At 39.1% G+C, this 16,064-nt stretch overlaps 1 protein-coding gene across 1 annotated transcript in view; it reads right to left on the bottom strand.

Moving 5' to 3' along the window:
- Positions 1-6,867: 6,867 nt before the first annotated feature.
- The window catches only part of FCHO2 (FCH and mu domain containing endocytic adaptor 2), a 216,302-nt gene continuing 207,105 nt past the window's right edge, over positions 6,868-16,064 (bottom strand). Inside the window, exon 26 of the mRNA XM_073624347.1 lies at positions 6,868-15,777. Within this exon, the coding sequence (XP_073480448.1) occupies positions 15,755-15,777 (23 nt within the window). The 3' untranslated portion in view covers positions 6,868-15,754. The remainder of the gene's footprint in view (positions 15,778-16,064) is intronic.

The raw sequence follows: 16,064 nt of genomic DNA on the forward strand, positions 1-16,064 counted from the left end.
TTAAAATGTCAGGTGTCTGTGATGTAAAAAAAAAAAAAAAGAGACAAAGATAAATAATTTCAGAACTTTTTCCCCCTTTAATGTGACCTATAAACTGTACAAATCAGTTTAACAACACACTGAAATCTTTTAGGTAGAGGGAAGTAAAACTAAAATAAAAGTATGCACACCCTTGAACTAATACTTTGTTGCAGCACCTATTGATTTTATTACAGCACTCAGTCTTTTTGGGTAGGAGTCTATCAGCATGGCACATCTTGACTTATATTTGCCCACTCTTCTTTTCAAAAACACTCACATCTCTGCAGCATGCCACCACCATGCTTCACTGTGGGTATGGTGTTCCTTTGCTGATGTGCAGTGCTGTTTTTGTACCAAACATATCTTTTGGCATTATGGTTTATCATACCACAACACATTTTCCCACATGCTTTTGGGAGACTTAAAAAAAATTTTGCTAAATTTAGCCGGGTTTGGATGTTTTTCTCCGTCTTGCCACTCTACCCCATAGCCCAGACATATGAAGATTACAGGAGATTGTTGTCACATGTACCACACAGCCAGTACTTGCAAGATATTCCTGCAGCTCCTTTAATGTTGCTGTAGGCCTCTTGGCAGCCTCCCTGACCAGTTTTCTTCTCGTCTTTTCATTAATTTTGGAGGTAGGTCCAGATCTTGGTAATGTCACTGTTGTGCCATATTTTCTCCACTTCATGATGACTGTCTTCACGGTGTTCCATGGTATATCTAATGCCTTGGAAATTCTTTTGTACCCTTCTCCTGACTGATACCTTTTAACAATGAGATCACTCTGATGCTGTGGAAGCTCTCTGCGGACCATGGCTTTTGCTGTACGATGCGACTAAGAAAATGTCAGGAAAGACCTACTAGAACAGCTCAACATTATTTGGGGTTAATCAGAGGCACTTTAAATGATAGCAGGTGTGTACTTGACTCCTATTTAACATGAGTTTAAATGTGATTGCTGAATTCTGAACGCAACCAGTTATAAGAGGGTGTGCATACTTATGCAACCACATTCATTTTTGTTTTTTATTTTTACTCCCCCCTCTAAAAGATTTGTGTGTTTTTCAATTGAATTGTACAGTATACAGGTCACATTAAAGGTGGAAAATGTTCTGAAATGATTTATCTTTGTCTCATTTTTTTACATCTCAGAAACCTGACATTTTAACAGGGGTGTGTAACTTTTTTATATCCACTGTATGTGAATTGCTGTGCTTGAACAAATATGGGAGACAGGAGACTTCATATTTGTCCTAGGTCAATGAGGCAGAATTAGGATGACACCACCATTGCCTGCAAGCTTGAGGGTAAAAAAATGTAAACGCAATGGTAGCTTCTATATTTTCTGGCAGGCTTCACTTCATTTAGTTACACCTTCCAACAGACATTTATTTTGCTGCAGAGGTAATGTATGAAATCTCTGAGAACCAGTAATAAAATAAACATCACTTACACCTATGCCATAGCCCAGGGCCTAGGTGGGCATTATAAGCAGCATAACTTCGGCCTCATTTCTGAGTCTTTTAAATGGGCATGATAATTTATTAGCTAGGATTGGCTGTAAAATTAGCCTGTTAAACAGATTACTGGAAAGTCCTAGGCTAGTTAACATTTACATTAACTCCCTGTAAGAATTGAGCATTGTGTGTCAGGTTCTCTACTACATCCGAGACTGAATAAACCATTAGAGGATGTTCTATTCTAGCCAAATGGAAAATACATTTACATTTGCATAAAAGCACTAATGTGTGTACTAAGCCACTTCAGTGTTTAAAGCAAGAGAAATGTTTCACCCCTCTCCAAATTCCATCCCCTGACAGCAGTGGAAAACATGTCTTATCAGAAGCAGGCATTATAATGCACGGGCCCACCCACTACCCTTATTAGTTCCCCTCTTTCCTGGCCTTATGTGCTCCTGTCAACTATACACAGTGAAATCATATAGTGAGCTCACTGAATTAGACTATTGAATCATAAGATACTGACAATGATGAGCCCGATACACAAAAGTAGTTTCAGTTTACTTGGAATCTCAGTTTAACCTATGAGCATCTTCACCATACCCTGTAACAGGTGCACTTCAAAATTTACAATGTCAAATGAGAAATCCCTATATATACCCCCTGATATTTACTTGTGGGGCTTAGAAGCTGTTCAGATCATTTGCTCGTAGACTTATGCCTAGTACACGCGATTAGAAAATCGGATGAAAAATACTGCTTTTGAAATGATCGTACAATAATCTGATCATTAGTACACCGTTTTCAAAAGCCGATCAGGACAGTTAATGCAAAATTATCTGAAGGGACACAAACATTTTTCTCATACTATACCAGAACATACAATTCTAATCAGTACAGTATTCATTCGAGGAAAAAAAAAAAAAAATCAGAAGACCAAGGCCACGCATGCTTAGAAACAACAGAATACATTACAATACAATATATAACTTCCGAAGTTGTATTCTTTTCTACTTAAGTAACCTCTTCATTTACGATAGGAGACTAGCGTGCAAAAATAAAAATGGATGATAATTCATCCGATATTCTCATGGTGTGTACAAGGCATAAGAAAAGCAGTTTCATCACTAGTGATACTTCTTGTGATGGGCTAGTCAATCTTCAAAACTGTCACAAGCCCAATCTATGTATTTCCCTTTGGTCTTTGCCACTGAAATGTTACCATAAATCTTGCAGTCAATTTTCACATTTTCCAGCTGTGGTGGAACCTATGCAGATTATAAGGTTTATATAAAACAAGCAAAATTAGTAAACCATAACAATCCAGTATCATCTGTCACAGTCCTGACTGCTCCAAGAAGTTCCATAGGTGGCCCTATAATCATAAGTGATGAAATCGGTCAATCATTTGAAGATGGCAGTGGTATGAAGGGAAGTGCAGATACACCACAGCAGGAGGGCATTGTGTAGGGCAAGTTTGCAACAAGCAGACATCAAGAGTGGTCTGATGACTGATATTACTTTAGTTCCATTCAAAATCATTTTTATTTCTCATTTCAGCTAGACTAGGAAATGGCTACAACACATTTTATTTTCTCTTTTGCTGTGTTTCATTGGGGAGATTTTTCCCAATTTCTTATCTCGAGACATAAAAAAAAGTGACACAAGATAGATCGTCTAAGACACTTGTCACAGAAATAGGTGTCCTACTTTATTACATTTTTAGCCTTTTCCCTTAAAGTAAAAACATGTAAAGGTAACACTGGATAACCTCCCCAACCCCCCTGGTCCCTACTGTACTTACCTCTGAAGTTCCGAGCTATCAGCTACTGCAGCAGCCCAGGAATTTGAAATATCTGCTCTTCTCCATTAGCCCTTCAGGGATGGACCAAATGGATTCTGATTGGTCAGAATCAATGTGATGCTGCTGACGCCGATCAGAATCAGTGTAGTCAGTTCCCTTAAGTGCTGCATGGTGACTCCCCAGATTGCTGGAGTGACTGGAAATGTGCTGACAGCAAGGCAACCCCAGAGATATGTACAACAGGGACTGGGGGGGTGGGGAGGTTGTCTAAAATTTTAGTTCACCTTTACGGAGAAAATGTAATGGTGAACACCAAAGTATATGTAGTCTTGGTTACAATTATCATCAGGACAAAGAGAATGATTCTCCCCATAGAGACACAGACAGCAATATAAACCCGATAGAGGTTCTAGTCATTCCACTATCAAAATAAGTAAAACAAATGTGAAATTTATACTTTTTTCTTGGAGTCGTTAAGGGACATAGGAATTCAGATAGGTTATACTGCTGCCTACAGGAGCATTGGACCTTGGCAAACAAAAAAAAATATGTAAGCCAGCCCAGGATAACACCTCCTCTACCTAGCATGGCTCAGACATTTTAGCTAGTGACCTGGGAGGATGGGCATCTTTGTTTAGCTCTGCTGTGAAAAATTCAACTGGTTTTTGCTAGCCTTTTGATTGATTTATGTGGCAGGGCAAGGCCATGACACTGGCTAATATGGGCCAGGTTTTCTAGAACAGGTACACTAATGGTGCAGGTGTGTGCTGCATTCATCTTAGAGCCAGAGTTAGAGCTCATGGCCCAACCCTTCCAAAGGGGTCAGTGTGTTAAAGTGGTTGTAAATCCACTTAGTAATTATCAGGCAATCCCGTCTTCCATAATGCTAGGTGTCCTGTACATTATATGAGCCTTATTTAAAAAATGCTGTTCTATACCTTATTTCCTAGTACCGCTGGGGGCACACGTGACCGTCCGGCTCTCCCCTTTCCCATTCTGACAGCTACAGTGGGAGGGGCTGAGAATCCCCGGCTGACGTCAGTTGGAAGGAGGGGAAGAGAGAAGGAGAGAGGCAGCCAGTCACGTGAGGTACAGAACATTATTTTTTTAATAAGGGACATATACAGGACACTTAGCATTATGGAAGACAGGGGATTGCCTGCTAATTACTAAATTATTTCAGCAGCAGGAGGGCGGGCCCTGACACAGAGCTCACAGGCAGGGAGAGGAGAGGGCAGAGAGGACAGAGGAGAGCTGCAGATAGCTGTGGATGACAGAGGCATGTAAACTGACCATGGTGTCAGAGCTCAGCAGCCATGATACACCGTGGTCAGTTTACAGCGGGGAGGGCAGAACCAGGAAGAATCAGCCAGGTATTTCAAGTGATACAGGGGGCCAAATTACACAGCACAAGCACTGTGTGTTATTTATACTTTAAAGCAGGTGTCAGCAACCTACAGCCCGCAGGAAGCACCCGGCCCGCCGCCGCTAAATGTCCGGCCAGTCAGTGCACATGATGAATTCACGTGCGCCCGGCCTTTGGACATTTTAACCCCGGACGGCTTTCTTGGGATAACAAACGATGTGGCTAAGAAGCCGCTCGGCTGTTATCCCAAGCAGCGGGAGGGGACGCCCCCCGCCTCCCACACATCCGCCAGCTGGCCGGAGACTAGAATGAAGCCGCAATTGGCTTCGATAGGGTCTCGGATCTAGTAACCCAGAAGCGATGTGATGACATCACTTCCGGTTATCTAAAGACTTAAAGATGCCAAATAAAAAAAAAATAACAGTATACAAAACAGCCAAACCCAGTGTTTTGAATGCTTTTAAGTGCAAAGGAGGGATTTGGGGTCTTATAGACGCCAGATCCCGCCATAAAAAATACCTGTCACTGCCTATTACTTTTTTTTAAAGAGACAGTGTAAAAAATAGATAGATTAAATAGTTAAAAAAAATTAAAGCACCCCATCCCTTCGTGCTCGCGCGCAGAAGTGAACGCATACATAAGTCACGAGCACAAAATGTAAACAGTATTCAAACCACACGTGTGGTATCGCCACAATCGTTAAAGTGAGAGCAATAATTCTAGCACAAGACCCCCTCTGTATCTCTAAACAGGTAACCTGTAGAAATTTTTAAATACCATAGTTTGTTGCTATTCCACGAGTGAGCAATAACATGGGGGGCTGTGTGAGGTGTAGGTAGGCTGTGCAATGTAAAGGGATCCAGAGGTGCAGGGCTGTGTAATGTAAAGGGCTCCAGGTTATCTTAATTTATTAGCAGATGAATGCAGCCCTCTATGCATTCACATGCATTGAATCCGGCCCTTAAGTGGAAAAATGTTGACGACCCCTGCTTTAAAGTAACGGGATCTTTTTTTTTTTTAGGGTAACAAACACTTTAAGGAAGCAGAGAGAGGTGCATGTCTGCACCATGCTGTCCAGGTCAGGACAGACCAGGGCCTGAACCTGAGAGAATCTAGGAGAACTGGAGTAGCTGGGAAGCTGCAGGAAAGCCCAGTTGACGGAGGTACAGTGTGGGTGCACGAGCACTGGAAAGTGTGTTTGATGGTCAGGACTGAGGTACGAGGCTTGAGCTGCAGGGCTGATAAAGAGCTGGGAGGCTGATTTTTTTGTTGCATTGATGACGTGAACCCCCTGAGTGGGAAGGCATTCATTTGTGAACTTTTTTTTTGTTTAAATAAAAGCAGGCAGAAAAAGCCCTGAAAGAAAGACACTTCTGTTTGGCACTACCAATGAGCTACAAAACCCCCAACTTGTCACATTATGATTAAAAAAATTAGGTAAATCCTAATGCTAAGCCCAACAGGCCTACTCAACAGAGTGATTCTTCAGAGACCATATAAGCGCTGAGGTAATGCTTTGGCTCTGGACATGGAAAACGATACTTAATTTTTATCAGTACTTACAATCTATAAAGCACCACAAGCAGAACCATGTGACTGAAGGTCACTTCCAGGTTACCCCCCACGTCCAGTCCACCAGGGTCTGGGCATGACACTCAGGCCATTCTCCTGAGACACCATCAAAAAACTAAAGCATGCTGGATAGTGGAGAGGTTATCTTGGGATGACCTGTAATCTGTTTGCCAGTGTCCTATCCTCCTATAGGTGGAAGTATAATCTAACAGTATCTGAATTTCTGTGTCCCTGAATGGACAAAAAACAAAACATGCATTCTGAGGCACTTTAATAATTCTATAGGCATTTATAGATCATCATTGAATTCGGAATATCTCTGACCAGTGATTTGAAGCCTAAAGGCATTTTGAATTAAAATTTTAAGTGCCATTAACATAAAAAGGGTCAGGAAAGGATAAAACATCCCTTTGTATGAATAAACCAACAAATGCAAACCCAGACAGTGCCATATTTTGCTAGCTAGCTATTGCACTGAACAACGCTCATTATTCATAATACACATGCATATTCTTTTTTTCTGATATAGCCTGTGTGTGTATTAAACCATGCCCTTCTCTTATCCATCTTCAGGCCATGAAATGCTGACATGTTAAACAGTGTAATGTAACAATGAACAGAACACAAGGGATGCAGTGTTTCGTAATTTATGTATATATTACATGTTTATTACAGATGCAACATATTTTGTAAAATTTACATTATGAAAAAAAATCAAATATATTTACATAAGTCTTTTGTAAGATAAACATGTTTTTGTTTTAATTTACAATAAAAAGTAAGAACATTCCATAAAAATTCTGGTGTAGTTTAGCTTTTCAGTGTTTACAAAGTCATCTAAACAAGAGGCAGCTAGGAGGATATCACTGTGTATGAAAGCAAGGGCCAGCTCGCTAAACATTACACTTGGCAGATACCAGCATCGACCTGTACAATCCCAGTTCATTCATTACTAATGAAAATTCCCATAGAAATCTGGATGGCTTCCATATTGTAACCTGTTCTTTAAACGAATAACATTTCTAAATATCAAGGATAAAAAGTGCTAAATGTTACAAATATGTATTACCAAATTGAGCCACAAATGCATTCAAGCAATTGATGAACTACCAGAATCAGCAATTACTGCCGGGGCTGGCCAAAACATATAGTTAATCAGCTGTTAGTGGACTACAGGACACCCAAAGCTGTTATATTACGGAAGGTGAAAGGGCTTAACTACATGCAAGGGTTTTTTTTTTTTTTTTTTTTTAATGCTTAACAAACATGTTTGATCTTTTGTTGTCATGTTACCAGTGATATTAATGTGTTAACAAAGAAAAACTGTCAGCAAAGTATTAAAATTCCATGTGTAGTTTTACAATAAGTCCTTTCAGACAAAAAAAATAGCTTCTGTTAGAACAGTCAAATAATGAATTTTGCATAACATATTCATTACATCTGTTGTTCATTTATGCCTGTTAACATGTTTGAAATAGTCATTCTACCTAATAATTGTTTTATTTTGCTGGTTGCTATGGATTACGGAATACAGCTGCCTATAGATAATAATGGAATGCTCACATGGACAAATCATTTCTTAATTTAAAATCACTGGTCCAAAGCTGAAAGTGGTTGTAAAGGTAAATGTTTTTTTCTTTTACCTCAATGCACTCTCTGCATTAGGGGAAAAAAAACTTTTAACAGTGACTCCCCTCCTGCATACTCACCTCAGCCTGACCTCGAACCAGCGCTGTGCACGTCAAGCAGGTCTTCTCCCCTGACGCTGTCAGTCAAAACCTGTAAGCAGAGAGAGGGGAGGCAGGGCCGAACAGCCCTTCTCAGGATCAAGCAGGCATGAGTATGCCCTTATTAAGTGGCTTCCTATGAGGGCACTCGGCAGAGGAGTAGCCAGGAGGGACAGCAGGGGACTCCAGAAGAGGAGGATTGGGGCTGCTCTATGCAAAACCACTGCACAGAGCGGGTATGACATGTTATTTATTTTAAATAAAAAAAAACTTAAGGCTTTACAATCACTTAAAGCACCTATCCAAGGAAGCCAGATTTATTCTTTTTTTTGGAGCTCTACTTTTGTTGAGCTAAAAGAGTAGTCTATCCTGGCCATTTATATACATTTTAAGGATATTTTCCCACTTTTGCACTACATATCCTTACATGCATCTGATTTTCAGATACTAATAGAATTAAGCCAGCCATACAAGGATTGAAATTTGTCCGGCTCATAAAGGACCAGATGGAATTTCGATCCATGTATGGGCTAGATGATTATACACAAGCCGATCTATTGATTTATGTACAACCAGCCTGTCATCTTTTTTTTGAACAATCGGTTACGCCGGCTGCAGCCAGCAACACTGATCATTGTATTCTGCCGGTGGGGAAAGCTCCCCACCGGCAGAATACAATAGCTCAGCAGGGGCGAGTTCAACTCGCTGGTTGAACAGAAAAAAAATTATTCATGTATGGCCTGCCTTAGTGCTTGTCACAAAATGATTGGTAAGTGGGAAAATCTGCTTGCTGCAAGCACACTTCTAGCTCCAGTGTTATATAAAGAGAAAACCTGCATCTCAGCATTACTGGAGAAACGCAGAAGAAATAGACATATCACTAGAGATAAAAGGCTCACTTCAACAAATACTAAGGATAGAATCGATGATACCTGAAATTTTATCTCAATTCATGTGCCTGAGCCAGTCACACACCAGAATACGATTTATGGGGCTTGTACACAGAATATACTCAAATGTTGCCACGGGTGCATGCAACAATTACATTTTTGGTCAATTTTAGGATAACAAAGCTGGCTGCACATTCGGTTAGGGATTGGCTGGCACAAAGTGTCTTGTGTAGAAATTCTACAAGTTATATACATTTTTAGAGTTTTTCTCCGTTTATGAAACCATACTGAATTCTAAGCTTCTCTGATTTCCCTCCAGCTTTGCAAATCATGTTATGGAGCTGTCAGTATCTGACTACCTTGGAAGTGTTTTAATCCTGGGTTCAGCACTAACCATACAATAAAATCCCAAATTCTCACCACTTCCCAATGTTCTCTGTGATAAGTCCATTCAGTCATTGCATTGCTGAAATGACTAAAGAAAACAGAAAACAGCATTTCAAGTGACTTTGATTACATCAGGTATAGGATAAGAAAACTAAAAAAGGACTTGCTGATGCTTCTGTCAATTCGTCTATGCATATGATGCATTTTAATAATGATCTTCAGTATGAATATGTTACCATCTACTAAACATTTGCGAAAAAAAAAGGCTATGCTCTCACTTAGCAGAAATGACAGCTGGGTATTTTAGCTTTCCTCTGTGAAACAGTACTGTACATAACAAGCTTAAATACACCAGCTCAGCAGCAATCGGGGCATTGAAATCTATACAACGTTGGTTACAAAGCATTCCATCTGTCTGCAGCAGAGCTGTAAAACATGTGGAGAAGAGGAGCTAGATTTGAATCTGAGTGACAAACTTTAAGGAGACAGAATATGTGCTTCCACTGGCTTCAATAGAAACGTCTTAAAGGAAAATTGTAGTGAAAAGTACGAGGACTGCCATGTCTGACCTCCTAGGATTTCTAGTTGTCTGCATGTCTCAATAGTGTCAATAGTCACTGGCTACTGGCCCTGAGCAAACACAGAAATCAGGAGAGAAGTCAGAACTCCTGGAATTGTTCCAGGTCACTGCCTCCAAGTACTGAAGCTCCAAAATCAATATGGCAGGCAGGCAACTAGCAGTTTTTTAAGGAGTGTTCAACAATGGCAGCCTCCATGATTTAGGTGCATTGGCTGTCTCATTTGGCTTTGTCTAGTCCTGATCTAAAGTTTCCACGTAGCAATCAGCAAAATTTGAACATTGTGCACTGGGTATAAAGCTTACCTCAACAGACCATCCAAGCATAAATGAACCAGTAAAACACCACTCGGCTTCTGCTAACAAGCCTTACAACGTAATTTCTAAACAGAAGGAATTATAAGCAACCAAACATATGGGTATGTTTTCTCTAGGTTTGCTTCAAATAGATACGGATTAGACTACTAAACAGGTTACAACAGAGATGGCCAGAAGTGTCAACCATTAGCTTTTCAAACTGTTAAAAAAAGTTAGAGGAAAGTGTTGCCCCAAAATAAATGTACAATAAATGTTTTTATTGCTTAATTTTATTGCAAAAAAAAAAAAAAAAGACTTTTCATACTGACTAAATATGAGATCAATAACTATTTCCAAGTAGTGGAAGGTTGATTTTTGCTATAAAGTACTTGCGCATCTGCAGAATTTACAAACTGTAGTGGTTTATGTCTCCGTAGAGTTAACTGGTTATATATAAAAGACAGTATACTGCGCAATTCTTTTTAATGTGATATTTGTTCTCTCTAGTTTGACGATCAGAAAATCATCATGTTAAGGAGATGAGCTACTTACAGGTATGTTTAATATCAGTTCAGCTAAAATCTTGAGAACATTTCTTTTTGGAAGAATTACAGTTAGTTTACAATAAGCTGAGCAAAGAAGAGTGATCTATGGAATACAGAAAACAGAATCTGGCAGGTAAAATGGCAAGGATTTGACTTGTGGATAGTGCTGCAGGAAAATACAAGGTAAATGATATATTTAGGTATATGGTTTATTATCAGACTAGCAGTTAGGCTTTCAGGCAATACTAGCAGTAAAGGACCATTTACTTCCCTGGAATTTACACTAGTGAGTGAAGAACATTTAGCCTAAGGGACAGAATAATGCTCAGGATTAAACTGCATTTTATTATTTACTTCCTACACAATGGAGTACAATATGTGCAGAAAAGAGGTTAATAAATTACATTACATAGGGTGCATCAAGTAGAATTCTAGAAACTCTTTTCATCATTTAAATGGCAGACGTAAACAGGGAGTACGCAGTATCTTTTTTTCTGACTTCTATATTTTGCATAGGATAGAATGACCAGGCAGCATGTTATCAGATACAAGAACGTTCCCTATACTGAGCACATATGACTGCGTGGCCTTTATTTCTCTATACAGTCTTTCAGTAGACTCATGCATGTGTTACATTACATAACTAGCCTGCTTAGCAAGGAATGAGTATAATGATTGACAGGTATGGAAAGTTTCTTAAACATTGACTTAAAAATGATACAAAAGCACAAACATAGCTGACCACAGTATTGTCAACTACCAAGCCTGTTCTCAAGTTTTACTGACACTACCTCTTTATGCTGAAAGGCAATTATTAATATAATGTTATAGTTTTCCAGTTGAATTGATATATGGACATAACTATATGTGTTATATTACAAGCAGTGTTATATAAAGCAGCACCTATTATCTGAACAATGTCTACATCTGAAACCTTTTCCTAATAAGGTTTAGGATTAACCCCAATTTGTTTAATATACATACATTGTTTATTAGGATTTACACTGTAGGCATTTCTTTTTCACTGTCATACTTAGGATATCTGTATACTAATTGGCTTAAACCTGGTGACTTCCAGTAAGCAGACACAATGATGGTTGTGGCCATGGACAGAAGATGCCCTGCTTATTCTCTCGCCAAGGGATGTAAAGAATTAACTACATTCTAGCAAACAGTATACACGGGCACTTATTACATATAAGACAGGGGGTTTTACCCGCAAAGCCCAAGTCAAGTCCATTTTTTGTTAGTTGCTATAGGTAACTGGACAGTTGTTAAAGACATCCATAAAAAACAAAAAATTTAATCGTGTGCATTTAAAAAAAAAGTGAATAAATCTTAAATGTAAGTGTTCTTATATATTAAATTAAAATGGAAGATTATCCTAAAATAACTCTATGAACATTTAACGGCCATATAACATGTACCTTGTACTATGTTTGACTTCTGTCCATTTTCAAGTTGGCCAGCAATCAGCATTGAAAACCCCCCCACCATTTACCGGTGACACCATGCAACTGGTGTTGCTGAGCCCCCTTAATGCTATTTCCATTTCTGAAAACCCCCCTAATGCTATCTACGTTTCTGAAAGCCTCCCATGCAAAAAAGAACAAGGTGTTCCCAATCAGGTATTGCAATTCCTATGCTATCTACATCTTGTGATAGCACAGCCTGACTGGGAAACGCTTCCGCCGTGCCCTGATGCTGTCACTGGTGTAGATTGCATAGGGGGGGGGGGGGGACACCTAAAAGTTGTATGGTTTTGCTGGTAAATAGCTGGCATCTTGCAATGCTGATTGCTGGACAACATGAGCACAGATAAAAAAAGCATAGCACAATGTTTTTCCTCTAAGGTACATGTGTTATATGGCTGTTTAAAGAGGCGGTCCAGCCCCACCCCCCACAAAAAATGTAAAAGTCAGCAGCTACAAATACTGTAAATACTGACTTTTATTATTAGAACACTTACCTGTCCTGAAATCCAGCGATGTCCGCATCCCAGTCGATGTTTCCATCAGCTCTCGGGTGCTGCTGCCGCCATTGCCTGTAAGAAAAACTGGCAGTGAAGCTTTGCGACTTCACAGCCGGTTCTCTATTGCACATGTGTGAAGCGCACTGTGCTTTGTGAATGGCCCGGCGGTGGGAGAAGGGGGAGCGAACTTCCGGGAGATCTTGCAACTGTCAAAACCAGGTACCCGTTCCCCCCGAAAAGGTGCCAAATGAGGCACGAACTCCGCTTTAATCACGTAGAGGAATTCTAGGGAGAACTTCCACTTTAATAAAAAAAAATAGCCTTGGGCAAGTGAAAAAAGGTTCAAAGGGAATATAGAAAGTCTAATACGCTTATATTTGTGCTCAGTCACTAACAATATTTGCTACATATATTAAATCAATCAGGCAGTGGACTTATGAAACGAACACGATTAGGATTACACTTTGGGCAGTACTTAAATAGTGATCACATATAAACATTTCATCAGGCTTATTCTCTCTACTCTTTCCTGAATTTCCGATTATGTTTGGTCAGTGTATTTGTGCTGCCCCCCTATTCCCTTCCCAGTGCAAAGTAACCTGAAAACTTCTAGTGAATAGCATCTGCCATAACAGGTGAGGTCTGTGCGTGGTGTTTCAGAAATTTGCATAAATCAGAATGAAGTAGCCCTTTATATATCAGTTACTAAATCAATTCTCAAGTAACAACGATGGTGACTGGAGCAGGCTGGGGAAAGGCACAGAAGTCAAGGCATATACAAAACTATTTTGCCTTTAAGAATAAATTCACTGACAGACTTAACAAAAATCCTTTTTTTTGTTTTTTGTAATTGCACTTGTGCTGAACTTATTCAAAAAAGTAATACAAAAGCAAAATAAAGACTTGGATATTGTTCCTTGTTCCGCTTGAACAATAAGAGGATAAATCAATGACAACTGTCTTGTAGAAAAGGACTTGCGTATATTGATGACACAGTGGACCTTTTGCCTCCACTATAAAGAAGCAGCCATTTTGTGAGCAGAGCCAATGCCATGTATTGCTGTAACTGAGGCATTCTGGGTACCATTTAATAAACTAACAGAGCCAAAAAAGGATGTTTACCCACTTACCCAACTCCCAGAATGAACAATAAAGTTAATAACTGTGCAGACTTAACATTGTTTTGTGAAGTAATTTTCAAGGAAACATTGTGTATAGTATTTTTTTTGCAGAAGAATCTATTCTATAATACAAATTGTGCAGAGCTAATAAAAATAAACACAAGTGAAAAAAAGAATAAGAAATAAGACCAATGAAGGAGTCCCAAATCAACAGTCCATATGTAGAAAGATGTAAACAGAGACTAATATCCGTGCTCTGTGTGCATAAAGAGCTGTAAGTGAGGAGAGAGTGATAGTTCTTCACACAAGATAGAATCCTGCTCCACACCCAGTGAGAATAAGTATATTCTGCTTACCAGTTGTCTGTGACCACTGAAAAGTGGTCTCACCAAGCACAGGGAATTGGGTCTCCCCAGGGACCTTAATGCTTGCGGGAATCCCCACTATTTATATGGAACTGAGAGACAAGAGAAATGTCTTTCAGAGCCCATACTGTTGGCTCTACCAAGTGATGCTGATACCGGCACTACTGACAGGAGATCAGTCCACCACTGCCAAAGGAAGCCTAGTCACCCCAAGATTGCACCATCCGCAGACACCGGATGGCTGGGAAGAGGCCCTATTCTAACCAATCAGCAGAAATTATCCAGCATATTGAAAGGTTTTGATCAATGCGAGAGATTCAGGATTATCTGAGCAGCTTTTTTTTTCTATTGTTAATCACATGTTATTAATAGCATTACAATACTGATCTCTTTAGCTTTGCTATTAGAAGTTTAGTGTTATCAGACTATTAAACTACTGACTGGTTATTAAGGGTTACTACTCCCCATCAAGAGACCTCTTTGATGATACATATTAACAGCATGACATCAGATAATGAAGTTTAGACCACATCAATAAAAGCAACCAGTTTCAATTTTCAAAAGAAAATCTGGTAGCTATGGGACTGTGCCACTTTCATACATGGTGTAAAACACTTGTCACATAGAGCATAATACTTGCTGATAAAACAGAAATAGAAAGATCAGTGTTACCAATTGTGTACTCGGGGAGTATTGAAATTTTGATCTGTGAACGGTACATGTGGGCACAGTCTTGTCCAAAAAGCTAACAATTTTACTGGTTACCTCACATGCACTCAGTCAAATAAATATTTATTGCGTTAGAACAAGAATGACAGGACACCAGGGTTAGTAAAGACATGGTTGTCCTTAGGGCCTGGGTAGCCTATTGTGTGGATAGCCTCAATTTGAGATATTTCTGAGATCATTCAAAATTCATTGACAGGTGTATTTATTCTTCTTTTGACCCGACTCAAGTGGGCTTTGCGTTCCCATAGACTGGTATGAGAATTCAAAATCTGCCCGATGTTAACAAATGCCCTTAAAGTCATCACTAAGCCAAAATTGAATGACTGTGCTGCATTGTCATTAAAATCAGATCCATTCACAAAATGGCCGACTCCATGATGTTAAGCAATAGGTCCACAAGAGGCGGTTAGACATTACCCTGAATTACTCAGATGAAGGCTTGTAAAAAAAATGGTATTGTTAAATATTAATGCCTTGGCTTTTTACAACTGTATAAAATCTTGTACAAATGTATACGATTGCTCATATATGTTTTGGATTTGTTACAAAAAGGTAACAGTTTAGACTTTTTGATAAAACAATGGCGGTTTGTATAGGAAATTTTTGTCTTTACACAAAAACAGAATTTTTTATACATTTTTTTTCTATAGCTGAATTTTTAACACGACTGCAGAAAACTTCAGTGCTACAACATAAATTGATGAGATAATCCACAAAATGACTCATAAAAAGTGCATTTGTATACTCTGTAGTTGGCAGCAATATAGAAATACCTTCTAAACAAGTCAAGAATTAAAATATATATATTTATATATATATCTATAATTAAAACAGCATGTGGAAGATTTCCGATAAATTAACAGGAAAGCGGCTTGCTTACATCCCACGATTAAAAATTAAATTAAGTTAAAAGCATCAACAGTCAGCCATGTATCTTCCTGGAAGAGAAAACATTGAGAGTGAATGTCAGCATATACCAAAATAAGAAACTTATTTAAGATTTATACATTATGGAAATTGTACTATTTGTACGACAATACAAAATATGCAAAATACGTGTGCAAAATGTGACAATGGATTAAAGTGTTTGTTCACCAATGGCAGTAGTCTGCCAAGCAAAATAAATGAGTTGGAAGCTTTGGTGCACAAAGAGAACGGTGATTTAATTGGTATTGCTGAATCTTGGCTTCATTCTTCACATGAATGGGCTATTAAAGGAGAAGTA

This window comes from Aquarana catesbeiana, linkage group LG01 (genome assembly GCF_042186555.1).
Source record: "Aquarana catesbeiana isolate 2022-GZ linkage group LG01, ASM4218655v1, whole genome shotgun sequence".
NCBI lineage: Eukaryota > Metazoa > Chordata > Amphibia > Anura > Ranidae > Aquarana > Aquarana catesbeiana.